The 22,092-nt window shown below is 46.3% G+C and overlaps 1 protein-coding gene and 1 long non-coding RNA gene across 2 annotated transcripts in view; both read left to right on the plus strand.

The window, feature by feature from the left end:
- Positions 1 to 987: 987 nt before the first annotated feature.
- The window catches only part of MEIS2 (Meis homeobox 2), a 158,370-nt gene continuing 137,265 nt past the window's right edge, over positions 988 to 22,092 (plus strand). Inside the window, exons 1-2 of the mRNA XM_083166838.1 lie at positions 988 to 1,108; positions 4,577 to 4,646. Of these exons, the coding sequence (XP_083022964.1) occupies positions 4,638 to 4,646 (9 nt within the window). The 5' untranslated portion in view covers positions 988 to 1,108; positions 4,577 to 4,637. The remainder of the gene's footprint in view (positions 1,109 to 4,576; positions 4,647 to 22,092) is intronic.
- The window catches only part of LOC146050051 (uncharacterized), a 2,474-nt gene continuing 1,064 nt past the window's right edge, over positions 20,683 to 22,092 (plus strand). The window contains exon 1 of the long non-coding RNA XR_014466255.1: positions 20,683 to 20,935. This is a non-coding gene — a long non-coding RNA (uncharacterized LOC146050051). The remainder of the gene's footprint in view (positions 20,936 to 22,092) is intronic.

A 22,092-nucleotide genomic window follows, 5' to 3' on the forward strand; every position in this document is an offset into this window, starting at 1 on the left:
AGGATACGGTCACTAAGTGGGCCCTATTTAGTTGACATACATTGGATCAACCACTGAAGGTCGACATGGCTAAAGTAGACACGTGAAATAGGTCGACATGGCTGAAGTCATTAGGGCCGGTAGGTCGACACCAGCATTAGGTCGACAATGGGAAGGTTGACAGTCAAAATGTTGACGAGTTTTTCATGTTTATTTTTAGCCGACATGCCCTACCCTCCACTACAGCGTGTTCATGTCAACTACGTTGACAACCGGTACAAAAATTGTGAAAAGCCCATGTCGACTCGACCTTTTGATTGTCGACCTTTCCACTGTCGACCTTCCAACCCTGTCACCCTAAGCCATGTTGACCTATTTCATGTGTTGACCTATGCCTTCAGTGATCGTCCCAATGCATGTCGACCTAATATGACCCATACCCGACATGTACGTATATATGTGCCTAGCAATTCCCCCTGGATGTCATGCTTGCGTCGTTAGGTCGACATTGTCTAGGTCGACATTCATTAGGTAGACCACTATTGGTCAACAGGCTGAAACATGAAAAAGGTCAACATGAATTAGATCGACATGGTCAAAAGGTTGTCATAGACATTAAAAAGTCAACATGAAAAAGGTTGTCATGAGTTTTTAACATTTTTTTCAAAAGAGGACTTGTTCATCATTCCAGTGGACGTGGAGGCCGAGGGGGAATATAATAGTGTGCCAAGCCATGGGACGCGGGGGGCGAGGAGACAATGTACACTTATTTGGTGTACATGTCTACCTACATCGACATAGACAAAAAACACCTAAATACCCTTGCAATCTTTTTCCTCTGGCGACCTAATGCATGTCGACCTTTTTTTCTGAGCCAATCGAGTGAACACTTGAGAACTGCTATCATTGACAGTGCCCCTTCTGAGTGCAATACCGCCGGGTGCCTTTAGGTGCCGCCCTCTCCATTCGTGCCCTGCTTGAGCACAAACTGAAAGTAGAGCTGACTGAGGGGCGGGACGCAGGCAGCTCAGAGGCAGCGCAGCCGCAGCAGCGTGGGGGAGAGACGTGATTCACGGAGACTGAGAGTGACTCCAGACAACCCACAGCAGCTGGGATCCTACGGTGGAAGGTAGTAGTGATATTATGTACCTTATATATTATCTACCCTCTCTCTCTGGGTATCTATCTGTATCTGGGGTCAGGTAATTGTACTTATCCTCCCACTACCAACCCCCCCCCCCAAATAAGAAAAACCCTAGCCCTACCTTCTAGCAGACTACAGGGCCCTACATACGCAAGATTTGTGTCAGAGATTCATAATGGGAGATTTAGCATAGGAGATTTCAAAACTGTCACAGAAAGTGAAGTAAAACACTGCACTTCATCACAAAAATAACGGTAATAATGTTAAGTGTTCTTTCCCCTCCCCCTAGTGTGCCCCCCCCCCCCCCAAGAAAAAAAAACAAGTTTAATCATTGATGGCTAGTGAACCCCCCCCCCCCCCCCCCCCCCCCCCAAAAAAAAATGACCCCCCCCATATGCAAACTTTTAAACGTTGGTGGCACAGTGGGGACTGACGTCGCTTCCTCTCAGTCCTACAGATAATAATTTTCTATAACAGAAATGCTGGTACTTTGGAGAACCACAGGTACCAGCATGTGGGGCATTAAACGCCCGCCGGTACCTATAGCCCCCCTGTAAAGGAAATGTTAAAATAAAAACACACACACAGGTTTTAAATATATTATTTAATAAAAACAGAAACACAGGTTTTTACGTATTTTATTAAACTGCATCTGGTCTTCACCTGGGGCAGCGGCCTTTGCAGCTCTTTTGCATGACCGCCGCCACCTCCCAGGGCTTGTTCTTCTGGAGCTCTTCCCTGCTCCTCCTCCGCCGTCGGACTGCCTGTCAAGAGCTGGCTAATATAGCCAGCTCTAGGGGGCGGGGCAATGACGTGACGAGCCGTGATTGGCTGGCCGTGGCCATTTTGAAATTTGATTGTATTTATATTTTTACTTCTCCCGCTGCCGCCGAGAGGTGAGGTGGGGTTCGGTGGGGGTGGCGATCGGTGCACCCGCTGGTGGGGCAGGGGGGTCAGGGGTGCCAGCGGGTTCTGCGGCGTCCTCAGTCGCTCGGCCTTGCTCATCTGGCCGCGGCCACACATGCGGGAGATGAGCAGGAGCTTTCTGAGCGACTGCTCTCAATTGTCCAGCGCGTTCATTCTGAATCTTGGGCAGATTCAGAACGGCGCATGTGGGCTATACACACAGCGATTTACAAGAGTTTTTAGGCATTTTCTGAGGGATTTGTTAAAATCCCTCAGAAAATGCCTGAATATCGCGCTGTATGTGGGGCCCATAACCCTCCCCACCCTCAAACTGACCCTAAAGCTACAACGTGGGGGGAGGTTAACAATAAACATTTATTAATTTATTTTCATGTTGTGGTTATTTGGAGTTACCTGTCCCCCATAAGCAGCCGCAAATTGCTTGAAAAGAGGCATCACCTGCTTCGGTGACCCTAAAGGCCCCATATAATGTGTGACTTGTGTAAGGCTCGTGTCTCATCCACTTTCCCTTAAACTCCCCCGGCAGCTCCCGGGAATCCATCCATCTGATTTGGTACTTATTTATTTATTACCAGTTTCTTCCCTAGCGCACACATATTCCGCAGCGCTGTACAGAGAATATTTGAACATTCACATCAGTCCCTGCCCCAGTGGAGCTTACAATCTATGGGCCCCATTTATCATTGATCACATTTACAATGCGATCTGGGCGGAATATTACAACCCAGAATCGCATTGTAAAAGGCGATCGTTTCACCCCAATGTATTACCTGCTATGCGCAGGGACAGGGCTCCGAAAAGAGCCCATCCCTGCGATACCGTAAGCCGGGAGGGTCTGCGCATGTGCATTTATGCGCTGACCGCACTGCCGCCCGGGCGATGTGTAGCCATATCACAATGGCGATAACCCAGGGGTGCGAAGCCCGGCTACCCGATGGTTCATACATCGGGCAGGGTTGCGAAGCTTTGCTGCCCGATGTTGATACATCTGACAACTTCTCATCCCCCATAGAAACCTATGGGAGATGCGGCCGGCGGCGCTGCGGTCCCCTGTGACACATTAGGGTGATACTTAATATTTGCGGCTAACCCCCGAAAACACCCAATTTAGCCGCAAATATTACTTGATAAATGCGTCCCTAAATTCGTTACCACACGTACATGCACACACATTCACTCAGGCTAATTTTTTGTTGGAAGCCAATTAACCTACCAGTATATTTTTGGATTATGGGAGGAAACCGGAGTACCCGGAGTAAACCCACGCAAGTACGGGGAGAATATACAAACTCCGCACAGTCAGGGCCATGGCCGGAATCAAACCCATGACCTCAGTGCTGTGAGGCAGTAATGCTAACCATTACACGTCCGTGCTGCCCCACTTGATGTGCTATTTACATGTAATTTATGTGTTATTTTTACATATGATTTATCACATGTAAAAATAGCACAAGAGGATTCCCAGGGAGCTGCTAGGGGAGTTAAATGGAAATAGGATACGATATAACGCAGCTTGCTTAAAAGCAGGGCATGATGTGCACTGACACCTGTCATAACGATTTATCTTATGTGCAGCAGGTCAATCTCTGGATCCGATCACATGCGCACGGGACCACGTTAGTGTATGGCCAGCTTAGCCCTCCACCCTAGTACCTAAAACTTGCCCCCACACCCCGCCACCCAAACCACCACAGCTAAACCCTACCCCCTTCTAAGTGCCTAACCCCACTCACTGTATCGACCCCCAAAGCCTAATCCTAGGTCCCCACACTGGTACAAAAACCTAACCCACACACCCTAGTGTTTATTCTAGCACCCGATATCTTTGAAAACCCATGCAGTTCCTCTTCCCTGCCTGGGGTGTCACTGTCTGCTGTGGTGTTTCTAGCACAGGTCTGGTAGGCATATCAGTGCTGATATACAGACCACACTGTGTTAGAAACACTACAGCAGACAGCGACACCCCAGGCAGGGAAGAGGAACTGCATGGGTTTTCAAAGATATCGGGTGCTAGAATAAATACTACACCCTACTACTGGAGCTGAACCCTATCCCCCTCTTCTAAGTGCCTAAACCTACCTGCCACTAGCAGTTAGGATTTTTCTGCTGGCATCCTAATTGATATTGCGATGCCAGCGTTGCTGTATTGAACACCGCCATCCTTACCAATAAGATGCTCTCACACACACACCCCTTATAAATCCTGCGTTTGCCCCTGGGTTCTATATACTAATCTCTGTAGAAGGTGAAGGACCTCTCATCCCCCCCAATAGCAGCATTGGCAGCTTCAATCTGTGCGGTCCCCCAGACTACAATAGCGCTGTACCCCCATCTTCTTTACATTGACATTGCTGTTTGCACAAACTGATTATGACTATACAGTAGCAACCAATAATATACTAGCTTTTATCTTCCAGAAACTTCTAGATAAATGATAGGTTGAATCTGGTTACTGTGAACAACATCACCACGTCTGTAAAACCCGCCCCTGTAACTCTTCCCCTATGTTTCTATGTTTTATTGTAGATGAGCGAAAATAAAAACTAGACATAAAAAAAGTTTCCAGCTCCCGAACTGCATTACAATTATGCAAAAGGTAAGTCAGTGTTTTTCAACCACTGTGCCGTGGCACACTAGTGTGCCTTGAGCTGTTCTCAAGTGTGCCCCCAGATCTAGAGATGCCCAAACCAATATACAGCCACCACCAGTTCAACTATTATTTACTGGTCTCTTCTTTTCATGTAAAGGGCCAATGTACTTAATTTGTGTTACCTGTGGGGACCAGTGTGATTGTTTTTTATATGGGGGCTAATAGGTTGTATTTTCCTGTGTGGGCCAATGTGTTTTGCCCTGTGGGGATCTCATGGTGTGCCTTGGCAATTTTAAAATCTTATTTAGTGTGCCGCAAGGTAAAAAGGTTGAAAATCACTGAGGTAAGTAATGCCAGTACCCTGGGGTCATGTGCATTTAGGGGTACATGTACTAAAGCTTCCGAAAATGAAAAGAGCTGATGTTGCCTCTAGCAACCAATCAGATTCTGTCTGTCATTTTCTAGGATGCAATAGAGGAATTATAGATCGCATCTGATTGGTCGCTATGGGCAACGTCACCTCTTCATTTTTGGGGGGAAACTTTATTAAATTTACCCCCTTAGTTTTGGTTTAGTTCCACTTGGCATTAACCGTTTGAGTGCCAACATCTCTGTGCAAAATATCTGATAAAAATGCCAGCGTCGCCCACATTTGTTATATAAAGTCAAATAAAAAATGTTGTGTTAAAAAAAAAAAAAAAAAGATTATATTTCCTATATATATATATATATATATATATATATATATATATATATATATATATATATATAATCACATCACTGTGATGAATAAACTGTTTGCTTGGCTATTTCCACACCGATTTTGACGAATTCACTTGGCACTCAAAGAGTTAACCTGCATCGCTCCGTCTTTACCCTTAGTTTTCCTCCAGCTCTGTTTAAAAAGTAAAGTTTCATTCTTTCCTCAAGCCTCGATCACAGTTATCGCCACCCCCGCAACTTTTATTGTACAAAGGGGATTTCATAATGTCGTTATAGATAGATTGAAACGATGAGTCAGTTTGGATTTATAAATTGCACAGTTAACCCACATGAGTTTAAATGACTGTATTGATCTGGCAGCATTTTAGCCTTTACCCTATTACAGTAGAAATAGGTTCCGTCCACAATAAAGAAGTAACCCATTAATGATAGCCCTACTTATCTGCACACTGAATTTATTGCATCTGCTTCATATAAAATTGCAGATATGCATTAACGTCTGTGTGATTGTCAGGGGCTAATTATCTCCTACTTCCAGAGGTTTACCATGTTTCACACATTCAGTATACCTTAACTATTAATCTGGGGTTCCTTATTGTATGGAAACACGAAACCCCTCTCTGTCTTACGGATTTATTAAAAGGCACGCAAGGTGGTCATATATGCGCCTATATATCGTACAACGCAATATATAAATGTGTAGAGATATATACATGTCTGTCTGTGTGTGCATTAAAGTACAGTGGCAAATGCAGGATTTCTAAAAGGGGGGTTTTCCAAATGCATTCCACAATCTCCCACTTTGCAAAACATTGGAGCAAGGGACATAAAGGACTGGGGGAGGAGCAAGAGTGAGAGTGGTCTATTATTCAAACATTTAAATAATATTAATAAGTGGTCAGGAGAAGGTTAAACATACCGCAAAAAAGAAATACACAAACGTAGTAGAACCTGTACTGCACTTACTAAGCTCACATTCTCCCACCTCATGGTAAGGCTCCTGTCTCTTCATCCTGGTAGCTGCTCTCTGGTCCAGTGCACTGATGAAGGACTCAGATCCTCTCACACAGCAAACTTTGTAGAAGAAGCTGCACCCACTGGGCATGTGCAGCAGCTTCACACTGTCCCTTACACTGCATGAGGTGGCGGCAGCTCTAGTAATTATATTATATACCACTGCTATTGTTGTCCTCATTTCTGGATGAACAGTTGAACATGACATTGTGAAGGTGTGCAGTAGCCTCAAGATTGCACACCCTTAGGACCTGATTCTGAAGTGGGGGGGTGTCAGAATTAAATTTCAGTGTCCAAATTTAAACCTAAACTGTAGTGTAAAAATAAAGCTGCCTGTAGTTTTTTTGGGTTACATGCAAATGCAGCTTTGGACAGGAAGTTCTCACCTAACAACTCCCCACCTCGCTCCCCTCACTTGCACCGTCACAGGAAGCTTGGATCAGCTGTAAGCTTGGAGTCATCACAAAAACATGGAAGAGTTTGATGAGATTTCTTTATTAAGGAATCCAAATCCCAGTGATGGATAACCTCTTTGTTCCAGGTAGACACCTAATTAGAGTTGTTGGAGTCTTATTCAAAGGACCAAGAGGCAATAATGTTCCTTCATTGTTACCAGACCACACCTTTATTTCTGTGCCGCACTTGTAACTGCTACATCTTTGGCCGGCGCTTGCCAGATGCCTTTCACTGGCGAGCGCCGGCGATAGAGACTGGGACGCGCGGATCACGAAGGCTGGGCAGCGTCTCCCTGCCCGTCCCCGCTTCAGGGAGATGCTGCCCAGTTCCGGGGGGGGGGGGGGGGTGTTTGGGGCAGCAAGTGGGACCTTTGGGGGAATCAGCTGGGACCCCCGCCAAGCTCCGTCGCCATGGGGCGCGTGCGCCCCTGGCGGTAGCCTGCCACTGGCGGTGGATGGCGGTAGAATCGCCATCCACTGCAAAGATGGAGCCGGCTCCATCTGTATATATACTGGTATATATTCCCTCAGTAGGTGGCCTCATACATAAAGGTTGTGACGGTGGAAAACAATTTTAGCTGCTGCCAGTAACAGCAAAGTCCTGTAAACTACTCGCATCATTGGGAGAGGTGTGGTGGATGGTGTCCAGACTCATGGTAGATTGACTCTAAGGCGACAGTCATAAGGGTAACAACTATTGGTTGACAGTCAAAAGGGCGACATGAGGTTTTTTTATTGAGCCGACATAGACACCAAAAAAAAAACATGAAAAACTGATGATGATTCGACCTTTTTGACCCTGACGACTATTGACTGTCGACGTATAGTGGTCGACCTTATGACTGTAAACCTAGACTTTGTAGATCTAAAATAAAGTAACCATGGTGGATCTGGGGATTAGCAGCCTTGACCAACCATGTAGGTAGATAGAGAGCAGCCAACACCTATAAAGGTGTTGGGGTAATCCGGTTAACATTCACCTTTGTGTAGACCAGAGGATACACTTATACCCGGTATCCTCACACTAACCCAAACTTGAGAGTATTTAGAAAAACACCCAAAGTTTGGTGTAGGTCATATTTACCCGGTATCCTCTTCGGTCAGAAAAAAAACGGCAGATCAACTTGGGTGCATACACCTTCATTGACCGATAGTTGTCTGTGTTACCCACACCGGGGCGGGGCAACATGATCATCCTCGTGGGTGGGTAGACCAATGAGAGGTTTGTGTTAGATACCCTCTTTGTTTTATGTTTCCGTTTGTTGTTTGGAAGCATATTGTTGTTGATTGTGGTGCATTGATATGTTGCAATGATTCTGGACTTTTGTTTCCCATCATGTATTGTTTTCCCTTGTTAGATTTACTTTAGGATTAAAAATAAATAAATAACATTTGCTGCCAAAATGATGTCACAGTTTCTTTTATTTTAAATGTATAAGGTTATACAGTATATTCTGTTTGAGCTGCACACATATAACATACAGTGGGGCAGATGTATTAAGCTTTAACAAGAGATAAATGCAAGGGTGATAAGGAGAGATAAACATCCAGCCAATCACCTGCTAACTGCCATGTTACAGGCTGTGTTTAAAAAAAGTCAGTAAGGAGCTGATTGGCTGGACATTTATCTCTCCTTATCACCCTTGCATTTATCTCTTGTTAAGGCTTAATACATCTGCCCCTGTATGAGCCGATAGAAGGGCTCTAACATCCACAATGACTACATTAAGATACAATTGGTTTCCAACTAATTGATTTATTATAATAAATAAAAAATATTGGATTTAATTTCTTGATCTGGTGAGCTTATTTTAATATATACAGTATATTGCCCATTGTACTAGGTATAATAATTACAATGAGAAAAATATTTGTATAATTCAGGGGCTTAGCGGATTGGGGGAAACATTAGGCAGCACTGTGCATGTGCCAGGTGGCAGGAACAGAGGTTCAGCTCCATTTGACACATGGCAGGAACAGAGAGAGGTTCAGCACCGATTAATACATGGCCGGAACAGAGAGAGTTGCAGCGCCGATTGATACATGGCAGGAAAAGAGAGAGGTGCAGTGCCGATTGATACATGGCAGGAACAGAGAGAGTTGCAGCGCCGATTGATACATGGCAGGAACAGAGAGAGGTGCAGTGCCGATTGATACATGGCAGGAACAGAGAGAGGTGCAGCGCCAATTGATGCATGGCAGGAACATAGAGAGGTGCAGCGCCGATTGATACATGGCAGGAACAGAGAGAGGTGTAGCGCCGATTGATACATGGCAGGAACAGAGAGAAGTGCAGTGCCGATTGATACATGGCAGGAACAGAGAGAGGTGCAGCACCCATTGATACATGGCAGGAACAGAGAGAGGTGCAGCACCCAATGATACATGGCAGGAACAGAGATTCAGCGCCGATTGATACATGGCAGGAACAGAGAGAGGTGTAGCGCCGATTGATACATGGCAGGAACAGAGTGAGGTTCAGCGCCCAATGATACATGGCAGGAACAGAGTGAGGTTCAGCGCCCAATGATACATGGCAGGAACAGAGAGAGGTTAAGCGCCGATTGATACATGGCAGGAACAGAGAGAGGTTAAGCGCCGATTGATACATGGCAGGAACAGAGAGAGGTGTAGCAGCTGATTGATACATGGCAGAAACAGAGAGAGGTGCAGTGTCGATTAATACATGGCAGGAACAGAGAGAGGTGCAGCGCCGATTGATACATGGAACAGAGAGGGGTGCAGCGCCGATTGATACATGGCAGGAACAGAGATAGGTGCAGTGCCGATTGATACATGGAACAGAGAGAGTTGCAGCGCCGATTGATACATGGCAGGAACAGAGAGAAGTGTAGCGCCGATTGATACATTGCAGGAACAGAGAGAGGTTAGGGCCACAGCTAGGGGGACATGTACCTCAGGTGCCGGACTTTACGGGGCGACTGGCTTGTGTCTAGTTTTGTGCTCTAATCGCTGACAGCTCACTCTAGTGCCCTGACCCCACTGCCTCAGTAACGCCCAATAACCATCACTTTCTTTGGCTGCTTTCTCATTGTTATCAGTTTCCCTGATTAATTTTCTCCCACAATGGCTGTAGCGTAACTCCCGCGCCGTGGAACCCGTTACGTCAGACTCCAACCTCCTATTGCTGGGAAGCAGCTGGTCTGTAACATGTACGTAACCACCTGGCGAGTCTGGGGAAGCTGCGGTCACCGAGCACCCGTTCTGACATGGTCTCCCACCTGCCCGCCTCTCCTGATGACAGCTCTGCTGCCTTGATACCATCCTCGGAATGAGTGTGGCCGTACATGGTCGCTGCAACCTCTCCACCCTGACCTGCCATCCCAGCACCTGGTACAGGTAAATTGTGACGGTACTTATATATTATCACGGCGCCCGATTTTTCCATCGGGTCGGAAAAAACGCATCGATTGCATCACATGCGACAAAATCGCGCATGCGATCGACGTGATTTTTCCATATGAATCAATGTTAAATGGTTCCAAATGTTCCCTGACACCCCATTTCACAGTAGGGGCAATGTTAAATGCCCCCCCATTAGGTGTATGCCCCCTCATTATTAACGCCACCCCACCATCAACGCCAACCCGAAGTGTGGCGAGCGCAGCGAGACCGCGAGGGGCGGCGGTACGCATCCTCCGACCTTTTCATACCCCCACTATCCACGTCGGCGTGGAGTTGATTTTATATAGTGTGGCGAGCGCAGCGGAATACGAGCCCGAAGCGTGGCGAGCGCACGCGGATTACTTAACATGTATTTTGTGTCCCCGCGCGGGGCTCGCTGCGCTCGCCATGCTTCGGGTTCGCCACGCTTCGGGCTCGGTGACACGCTGCGCTCGCCACACTATATAAAATCAACTCCACGCTGACATGGATAGTGGGGGTATGAAAAGGTCGGAGGATGCGTCACGCGCGTCACGCTTCGGGTTGGCGTTGATGGAGGGGTGGCGTTAACAATGCGGGGGCATTTGGGCTAATACACTTAATGGGGGGGCCTGGGGGGCATTTAACATTGCCCCTAAAGTGAAATCGGGTGTCAGGGACCATTTGGAACCATTTAACATTGATTCCTATGGGAAAATCGCGTCATAAGTACCATTGTAACACTAAAGGTCCATACACACTGGGCGATTGTGCCCAGCGTGTATGGACAGCGATGACTACTGTCATCCCTGGAGGGAAAGCCGCTCAGTGCATACACACTGAGCGACTTTCCCCCTGCCCGATGCGGTCAGCGCAACGCTATGCAAAGCTGTCCTCAAAGCCGCTCATCTGCTTTTAATACCAGCAGATGAGCGGCTTTTCCAGCGATGATGCTTGAGCGCGCATCACCGGGCCATACACACTGGGCGGTTTTGAGCTGAAAGCCGCTCAAACTCGCTGTTTTGAGCGGTTTTCAGCTCAAAGTCGCCCAGTGTGTATGGGCCTTAACATCAGGAGCTCTCATGTGTGTGCGCCAGAAGGGTGCACCATCTCCTGAGGGTGCCCCAATCCCCGTAGTAGAGGTCATGTCTCCGGTGTCCCAAACAGCAGCATTGTCCCCTGTGCAAGGTCACCTGCACCTCTGCTCTGGTATAATTTTAATCTCCCATTACATGACACACTGCCAGGCGTATGTCTGCCTGTATATGGGGTGCGGGTGATCAGGTCTGAATACCCCCTAAGGCTTAGTAAGTAGACCACTCAGTTCTAAAAAAATGATAGTAAGAAGCCGGTTGGTTGGTATTTTGGGCCTTATTCTATACCGCTCGCTAAGCAGCTTAACTCCGGCCGCCAGTCATCGAACGATTTCTCTCCCCTTCCCAAATAAGACAGACTAAACCGACTTTTATTTCCATCGGAGTCCAGAGAAGACGGGGCGGGACCTGACGTCATGTGACGTCAGCTGCCCGCCCTGAGCAGGAATCGGCCCACCTGCATTCCCAGGGTAACGCCCAGCGTTTACATGGTGATGCCTATAAAACACTGGGTGTGTCCGCCCCCGTCCGCCCATCTCCCTCCCCTGCCCGTACAAACGCCTCGGCCAGTGTGGTACTCACTGAAGGCAATTGGTACTGAATTCCCTACTTTATCTCCAAATCTTAGTACATAGACCCCCTTAATGCTCTTGAGAAAAGGATTGTGTTGTCCTTAAATGTTACAATTGATTCCTCTCTAACCTTTCTATAGTCTTACTGATGGTCCCCAACATGCAACATGAAGAGATCAGTGTCAGCCTTATTCCTGTGCTATTAGCTGTATGTTGTCTGCTGATTATAGTGCGGGATATTTATTTGTGTGTTATACCAATATTCAACATATTGTAAAAATGGGTCTGGAATATTATGTTGACATTCACCATGTCAACATGCATTGTGCTGACATGAGAATATTAACATGACACTAATGAAATGTTGACATGCGTGGACAAATGTCTCTTCTTCTCCAACACATTTCAGTATCTTGGGCCTCATTCATTACCATTCGGAATGGGGTGAATTTGGCCCTGTTCCAGTTTTGGGGGGGGCTCTGCGCAAGCACATATTTACACATGTGCTGACCAGGGCCGTTCGTTGTGAGGAGGGAGGGCTGAGTGTTCCCATGGACAGGGCAGCCGAGAAATATGCAGGGCCCAGGTAAAATTTTGGTGGCGTGGCCTAATCGCTGAAGGCGTGTCCACCTCCCGCGATTATGCGACGCCCTCAAAACGTTTAGGGGGTGAAAACACACTTTAAAGTCGAGGAGTAGTGTTATTGTCGCCCACCCTCAGCAGCAGCACACACCTTCAGCATGTGCTGTGCTGACAGCAGGCTCAGCATGAGCTCTCACATGTGAGATGCATATGCTGAGCCTGCTGTCAGCACAGCAGATGCTGTAGGTGTGTGCTGCCCCGGAAGGACAGAAGGGGAAGTCAGCAAGCATGGGCCCAGTTAATTAGTACCAGCTCGCCCGCCCCCCCCCCCCCCCCCTCTCGCCGGCCCTGCCCTTGGAAACACAGGTGGGGTGCTGATGTCACAGGACGTCTGCTCCCGTCCCCTTTTTGCGGATACCGAAGGAAATTATTTCTCCTGCTGGCAGATGCATGCAAGGGGTCCCCTTGCATGGTACCTATTGGGCGGGCGTTCGGTAGGGTGGCGTTTCACCCCCTTTGTGTGTGTAATAATTACTCATTTTGTGCTTTCCTAATCTTGATACCCAGACACTTGAACACATGAATCTCGATCACTATACAAAAGAAAATTAATATTTCACACAACAAACACCTCACACAAATATCTAGTCGTTTCCGTGTAACCGCATTGGCCCAAGGGGTGAACCGCCAAAATCGGGTGAGTACAAACATCTTCTGCTCTCACAGGAACCTTGCTGTCTGGACATAAATCCCATCTTATTCATTTATCCTGCTTTAAAGAAGAAATCCAAACAATATTTACAATAAAGTTCTCCTTTATCTGTTCAATTGAGTAGAACAGGGTAAAAAGAATGACATTCTCTAAGTACAGTATTAAATATCTGCATATAAAAGGAGCTACCTCCGGGCTATCTCCCGTCACATGAAATCTCAGTGCAGTGGAAGCTGCGCTCCGGCGTCTTCTGAAAAATATGGAGTTTTATATGCCCATAATTTCAATGAGTGGATCATTAATGGCAGCCTTCCAAAGAACTCTGACAAGCCCCAAATGAGCGCCTGTTTATTTGCTGCAACAAACTGCAATCACGGTATTTGTTTTCACTTATAAACAGTCCACTTTCTCTTCATTGCCTATTTTATAGTCCTTAGCTTTGTGTAATTCAGCAGTTTGTCACGGGAAGGCCACTGCCATGGGTTATGATAGCTGAGTGCCTTTAACCACACAATCCACAGCATTATCAACCATGACATATGCTTCCAAGTGTCTAATTGTGATCGTAACATCATCTGAATATCAAGACATACAGGGGAAATGTTTTCCCAGTCTCAGAGTACTCGTAAACTTTACTCGAACAAGAGCTCAATACACTGAATGAGCTGGACGTCATATCCTTCCCAGTGTATGGAACTAAATAGCACATGTGTACATCTCTGCTCCCCATCATCGGAACAGGGACTAATTTGACTCCTTCCTGGCAAGCTTGAATCGGGCAGAGAGTTACGGCTCCAGGCCTTCGCATAAACATAGTCCCAACACCATGACAGTATGCGGATGATGACTAGCTACCCAGCTGGCCCCTTGGTCAGCCATAAATCAGGGGCTGGATGTAATGACACCTGAGTTCGGGGGCTGTGCCAAACTCTGACTTTTTTTTTTTTAAAGGGGAAATCATTTACACGTCATCCAGTCCCATAGGTATTAAAACTATATTTTTATTTTCCCCACAAAACTACTTTTACTTAGTTATGGAGACCTTGAGCTGTCCACGCCCACATGGCACTTGCCACACCTTGGGCGGGATGTATTAAAATACATCGCCGACCCACGCCGCCAGAACTCATCGATGCTAGTGCATATGTATTAACATGTTGGCCTAGCAGTGCGGTGAAGGAGGCCCCCCGCGATACCTGTGATGCGGTGTGCGGGGGTCTCCATCATATCACGGCTCAGCGTGGTTGTCCCCAGCGCCTCCTCCTCTCCCTGCAGCCGGAAGGACATCCAGCTGTGACATATGCTAGGGGGAGGAGGAGTTTCACAGAGGATGGGGAAGGGGGGAGGAGTCTACCCTGACCTGCAATGACGCGGCGTACATTTGAAAATGTGGTAAAAAAGGGGGTTTTACCGCATTTTCCTCTTAGTACATCCCGCCCCTTCTCTGATTCTCATAATAGGCCCTTCAACATTTCCAGCCCTTAGCTAGTTACCACCATGTCAAAATGACCAAACAACATAACAGTAATGTTAGAGCCGGTGGGTGTGCGCTCCCGAGCGGAGCAACACTTGAATTTCTCAGTCGAGCGCCATCTAGCAGCTGCCGGCATGCATAACCCCTAAGATATGGGTCTTCAACCTGTGGCCCTCCAGATGTTGTGAAACTACATGTTCCATCATGCATTGCCACATTTTTTCCTATAAGAGCATGCTAAAACTGTCAGGGCATGCTGGGACATGTAGTTTCACAACATCTGGAGGGCCACAGGTTGAAGACCAGTGCCCTAAGAGGTTAGGACCGACGTTACCCTTTTATTATACAGGAGAATGGGAAATGGGGGACATGAGGACTATAGCTACAGACCTTGGCCCTTATTCAGATCTGATCGCAGTACAAATTTGTTCTTAAAATGGTCAAAACCATGTGCACTGCAGGTGGGGCAGATGTAACATGTGCAGAGAGAGTTCAATTTGGGTGGGATGTGTTGGAACTAAAATTTAAATTGCAGTGTAAAAATAATGCAGCCAGTATTTACCCTGCACATAAACAAAATAACCCACCCAAACCTAACGCTCTCTGCACATGTTACATCTGCCCCACCTGCAGTGCACATGGCTTTGCCCATTTTGAGTACAAATTTGTACTGCGATCAGATCTGAATAAGGGCCTTTATCTACAGCCCCTAGTTCCACCCTGATTTATTGACAGATTTGTTATAGCCTCTAATAGTAATTACATTTTGATATGTTATTACACACAGGTGTCTTGTTTAAATCATTACAGAGATTATTGAATATATTTATTAGAGTTTGAATTTTTTTTTTTTTCGGATCAAATTGACAAACTTACTCACTCCTGAAATCCCACATTTACTAAGATTAAATCCTGAAATCGATTTCAAATTGATGATGTTGGATTGTGACTAGTGATTTTGCGCTCGGTTAGTTAGGATATCCATTTCATTATCATCTATAACATTGAATTGAAAAAAAATTGACATGCATTTGGTCAACAATGGCTAAGTCGACAGTCAAAAGATTGACATGGGTTTTTCACCTTTTTTTTTTTTACCTGAATGTCGACACAGACCCTATCAAAGTGTAGCTCGCTGTGCTCGCCATGCTTCAGGTACACTATTCTGTTCTCCTTCCACGCCCTATGGTAGGGCGTGAAATACCGCCTGTCGGCTCAAAGAAAAAAACTGAAAGCCCATGTTGACTTTTTGACTTTCATTGTCGAGCTAATGCTTATGTCGACCTTCCAACCATGTCAACCTTTCTCATGTTGACCTACAGATGGAGCCGGCCTTAACTTTGCAGGGGCTGGCGGTTCTATCGCCAGTGGCCGGCTCCCACCAGGGGCGCGCGTGCACCAGACGCTCGTGCGCCCCGTGGCAACGGACCTTGTCCCGGGTCCCCGCCACCTCCGGTGCCCCTTGTCGCCCCCCCTAACCCTGCCCGTCTCCCTGAAGCGGAGATGGGCAGGGACCCGCATCGGCACCATCGAGAGACTGGGACGCGCGTGCACGTCCCAGTCTCTATCGCCGGCGCTCGCCAGAGGAGGGGATCTGACGGGCGCCGAGCAAAGAAGAAGGGCGCACCATCTGTATTTCATGCGTTGACATTCAGTGGTCGACCCAATGCATGTCGGCCTTTTATGTAATGACTGTATACCAGTTCAACAACTGCCGCTTGCATTAAGTTCAACAAGGATGTCTCTCTCTGGGTCAGCCTTAATTCTGTGACAGTGGGGGTGGGGGGGGGGGCACTGCAGATTCTGAAGCCCCCGGGGCAGCTACCTAATGGTAGAGCCGGCCCTGCCTGCACATGCTCAGGACCTGTTCTGTGCATTTTGCAGAATCGTTCTGGTTTTGTAGCACCCAGTTCCCACCCTTTTTTTGGGCAGGGATTCTAATGACACAGGAGCCGCAAAGCATCCATCTCGGAATGCGGCCCATAATTCAGTCCTGAATTTCTTTTCAAATGGATTTTAAAAATTGCGCACGTTGAGTATGTACGAAAGTAATTTTAAAAGCCCGGAATCCCTAGAAAGGACAAGGACACCCGACAGAGCAATCAGAAAGGAACAGGAACTGCGTACACATTCCTAGCATACACGCACTTCCTCCATTAATCGGCCGCTCGATTAAATCAACGGACACGCAGCATGGCAGCCTGGAACGGGACATCAGGGGTGCACTACTTGAGCACAGATTCGGAGGTGCACCCAGCAACACGCCCCAAAAATGAGCAGCATTTTTTGCCACAATTCCCCGATCAATGCCACAGACAGTGCCTATTGGACAGTCAGTCTATGTAAAGGTAAGCACTGCATTGCTATTAGACTTTGGCGCATGCTCTTAATTGCAAAATCGTGTTGTCTAGAAGCTAAAATTTCTATTATTTTGGGGACTTAGGTTTTGTGTTTGATTTGTATTCAGTTCTGCCGCTACCTATCACAGTGCAGTTGGCTGCAGTGACCATGATTAGAATGCTGACAATTTAGCATACTATACGGGTCACTTATCATACCCAGCAGCTTGTGGAACATGTCAGCTTTTATGGGCAAATGAGGATTTTTTATAGGCTATTCAAAACCTAAAGATGCGTACACAGACAACACCGTTACCGGCGCACCCTCCCGTGCCATTGTCTGCATATACAACTCCATGTTGACTATGGCCTTCATTCTAATTGACTCAGAACGGGGGAGAATTCTGCCCCATTACAATGTCTGGGGCTGTGCGCATGGTATATTTTGCGCATGTGCAGGTCCCCTTTGCGGACTGCTTTGGTGACTTGCATAGTCGCAAAGCCGTTTGCTAGGATAGAGGTGAGGCAGATGGTGGCGGGGACTGGGCTCGCCCAGTGTTTTATGAGATTCCCTGTGGAAACGCTGGCCGGGCGTTCCTATGGGTACACTGGCAGTTCGATGCCTGCCAGAGGGGGGGCGGCTGAAGTCAGCGGCTCATCCCGTCTTCATCCTGGTAGCCACAAATAATAGTCAATTTGCACTGATTTTTTTTTTTTTTTTTGCAAAGCCAGGAGGATCATTTTTTTCCTGCGGTAGAGGAATTGGCGGCGGGAAGGCAGGCCCTAAGACGGGCAGCGTTTCTGGTACTCGGTACTGAGCCAACCAGAATGACACCCTCAGTCTTGTCCAAACTATGAACCTACAAGTCCCATCATGCCTTCCAACTTTTTTGCTATTAGGGAATGCTAAATCTATTGCAAGGCATGCTGGGATGTGTAGTTTCACAATAGCTGGAGGGCCATAGTTTGGACATTCCGGCCCTATATCATCAATGACTGTGGGGGCCGGGTGAAGTCACTGAATGATCTCTTTCACCCAGGTGCACTGCCGATATTAACGATATTGTCAGTGGAGCGAATCACCTATTGTGTACCCGCCGTCACAGGATCTGTCACAGATGTAACGCACGCTACAGTACTTCATAGAGAGGATTGTGTATGGTACAAGTTATATAGTACCAGATTCTGCTGCCGCAGAACCCCCATTCAGAGGTAAATATATATAAATGCATCACCTCCAGTAAATATAAGATAATACTGTTTAATTTCCAACGTATGCAAATGTTTTCGCTCCTCACTTCCACTGTACAGTACTGATGATCAGCATTCTTGTGCTCACTGGGTAAATGTAAAGATTCTAACAATGATGATTCTGCTACTGCAGAAGCCTGACCCGCAATCCTTCACACATGTAATACCCCGCCGGATAGGGAGGAAGGTTCCTCTATGTCTATGTATCTCAAGTATTGAATCACCATTTTGCAATCATATTGCATTTTCATAAAGCAATCAGCGCTAATTCTTAATTAAAGACCATTTCCCTTAAATTAGGCATTTTAATTATAGTTTATTTCCCTTAAAGTGGGTATCATGTCCCTAAATGACTGACAATAATAGATGCTTGATTAACTGAATAGAACACCTGTTTTCGCTGGTTTCTTTTTACATTTTGTTTATGTGGGTTTTTTTTATTGCAGTTACATAATTTTATTTAAAAAAACAAAACAAACAGAATGGGAGATAGAGATGGTTTCCTGCCTGGCTAAGAATCAGTTTGTGCTTATACGGGAACCCCTTATTATTAATAGGCCCCAAACGGTATGGCTGGTCTCTGAAATTCTCGAAATCCTAAAACCCATCGTACCCAGTGACCAATGCTTATCTGCCATCTACACACACTCAGTGGCACCAAGAGATGATGGAGGAGGTGCTAATTACCTAGGCACTGGGTGGAGGGGGCCCGTTACCTGGCAGCAGCACCTCTTCGCAACCCAGTACATGCTGCTGTGTGCTGGAATAAAGTGTGTCTAGAGGGGGGTTAAAGTACTATTTTTCTATACTTTTATACTGGGTGCATGACCACGCCTCCAATAATTAGGCCACACCCCCTGAAAAGTACCTGGGGCCAGACAGACTCTCTACTGCCCTGCAAACACTGTATTGTTTAGTTGTAGTGTTTTTCACTTATTTTTCCATTGGTCGACGTTGGCAAACGGTCAAAATACAAAAGGTTGACACATGAAAAACGGTCATGAGTTTTTTTTTTTATTATCGATGTTGACACCTGTCGACATGGACCCCCAATTAGTGTGGCCTGTACCCTTGCATGGCTCACCATGCTTCAGCCATGGTGGCGAGTGCAGAGATTTACCGTTCCTATTCAGAGTCCTCACAGATGTTATGGCTCACAGCTATACCTCTGGCAACCAACTGCAGCAGCTCTATCCTCGCACATGTCATTACGGTATGTGGATGCCGGGGCTGTCCACCAGGAATAGTGCAATCATCACAATAAGGAATCTGACCTGGATTCACTTTATCTATAGATGAGATATTATAAATGAGCTACAATGAGAGCAAAACATATTAAAGCTAAATGAATGTTAAACAAACAGTAATGAACTACGGGCTGATTGACACCTTGAGACTATCCACTTAGGTGGTTGTGAATGTAATAGGGGACAGTGGGTATTCAATCAGATCAACAAGTGGAGAAGTTTCTCAAAGCAACCAATCAGCTTCAGTCATATCTTTAAAATTACACCTAGTCACTGATTGTTAGCTATGGACAAATGTCTTCTCCCTGGGAGCAGGGCACTGTGATACCCCTTTCACACCACAAAGCAAATTACCAGGTTAAAACTTTTCAACCCGCTAATTTACTGAAGAAGCCAGGATTTTCGTGGTGTGAAAGGGTCAACACGGGTCTTAAATCCTGTCACTCCGACTCTACTCATGACCAGGGTCGGTGAGCCGGGATTTAAGACCCGTGTTGACCCTTTCACACCACAGAAAAACCCGGGTTGCACCTTGAAAACGGGGTTCTGTGTACCCCGAAAATTTTTTGTATGTTTTTATGGGATAAAAACCTGATGAAAAATTGGCAAGTCTCTGAGTGCCACTGCTTTATCTCTCTCTCTCTTTTTCTCTCTCTCTCTCTCTATATATATACATAAGGATCCGGGTCACTTCAAAGCAAGATTCAGACCTTGATTGCATAGAAACCAGGTGACTTGTACAGAAGTTCTGCCATCTCCAGGTCACACACTTAAGGCCCCCATACATCGAGGCGATTTGGGCCGATTTTGGCCGATTGCAACCAATCGCCCCGTTAAATTGGACCAAATCGTCTCTCCCTGACATGCAGTCGGGTCCGATGTGCGGTCCTGTGCGCATCAGACCCGACCAGGTGGTCGGACCGGCAGGCAGTGTATGGGCACTTTTAACTTGGTCACCTATGTAGGGAAATTAAAATCTGACTGTACCCTGTTGTGATAATCCCTGGGTTACAGTAGTTATATCTTAATACTGTCCTACTTTTACCTACACATATTTACATAAAAGGCTAACTACTCCTCCACTAGATGCCACTCGTCGGACCAAATTACTCCTTTGTGTGCTTAAAAAAGTCATAACAGAAAGTGAAAGCTATTTTTTGCAGGGACACTGATTTTGGCAGGCTTTTAACTAGTTAAAACTTCGTTCTGTAAACTAATTCTGTATCCCATAGCATTGTGATCTTCTGCTTGTTTATTAAGCTAATGATTTATTATTTGAATTCCTGGCAGGGAATGCTGAGATTTGTAGTTCCACTTCCATAACATTTAGGCCCTGCTGAGTGTTAATCCTGCAGGACTCCTGAAGTAAGTTAAACATTCCAGTGATTGTACCCAGGACAAGATAGATGTCCTGTGCTGTGCTGTGCACATTTACCAGCAGCTACAAGGTCAGTCATAGATCACATCGGCCAGAGCATTACAGCCAGGCAGGATGCGTCCTAACAGCAGGGTATGGAAGTTTAGGCAATGTCAGGCCATGCCTAGGAATTGATTACCATTGATTAAAGGGGGGATACTTACCGCAGCAAGTAAAGGTTACAGGGAAGGCTGACCTTTTACCTAGGCGACACGAAGTCATTAGGTTAAAGGTTATCCTTACAGAAGTATTCTTGAGTGTAATACTCTTGTATGGATGAATACTAAACAGATATATCTATATGTGTGCATGTATAAATATATATACATATACATACACAAGACATACTCATGAATGCTTGTACTTATAGTTCCACCACAGTAATTAGTGTAACCTCGCTATAAGCATCGATCAGCCTCAGATTGACAATCATCGACTTTCGAATAGTACTTAGCATATGTATGTTCTTCATTGCTATCGCTGGCGCTATCGGCGCATTATTGCGGATAGTGCCGGCGTTCATTAGCGATCATCAAAGCGGCAGACACCCCCCTGCAGCAGGCTATAAGGACGCGGATGAGATCTATGTACAGTGACATATATAATCCATTAACCTCTCCTGTGCTGGCATGTAGCAGTTGTCTATGTATATCATACACATATAATGCGGCTAATTAATGATAAGCCTGATTATGTGTAATTAATGTTATAAATAATCACCCAGATAGGAAGAGATTGCAGCTACTATATACGTCAGTCTTATTCACCAAAGATGCCTAATTGTGACAGTGATGAATGAGAGGAGATTGCGCTGGATGTATATGGTAATCCTATGTACGTGATGATTATCGTTATACATTATACTATATAGTATAGTTGTGTGTCACTGATTACACGACTGCGTTATTTACCGCTGCGCTGAGTGCAACAAATAAACCTGCGTGCCACTTGTCATAAATACACATCCTATAAGGCGCTGGGAACTCTGACGCTATTTACTTACCCGGGGAAACGATTAGCGGCGAGCTCACTCCACTGTGCACACACCGATAACGCCACATATGTGTCCTGTGTCATATAGGCAAACATAAGGCATAGGCGGATAGTGATTCCTGTGTCATATAGGCAAACATAGGCTGCTAGAGGATAATGTACAGGCATGACTCTATATCTCTCTGCGGATCAGCT

This window comes from Crinia signifera, chromosome 12, assembly GCF_055691185.1.
Source record: "Crinia signifera chromosome 12, ASM5569118v1, whole genome shotgun sequence".
Lineage (NCBI taxonomy): Eukaryota > Metazoa > Chordata > Amphibia > Anura > Myobatrachidae > Crinia > Crinia signifera.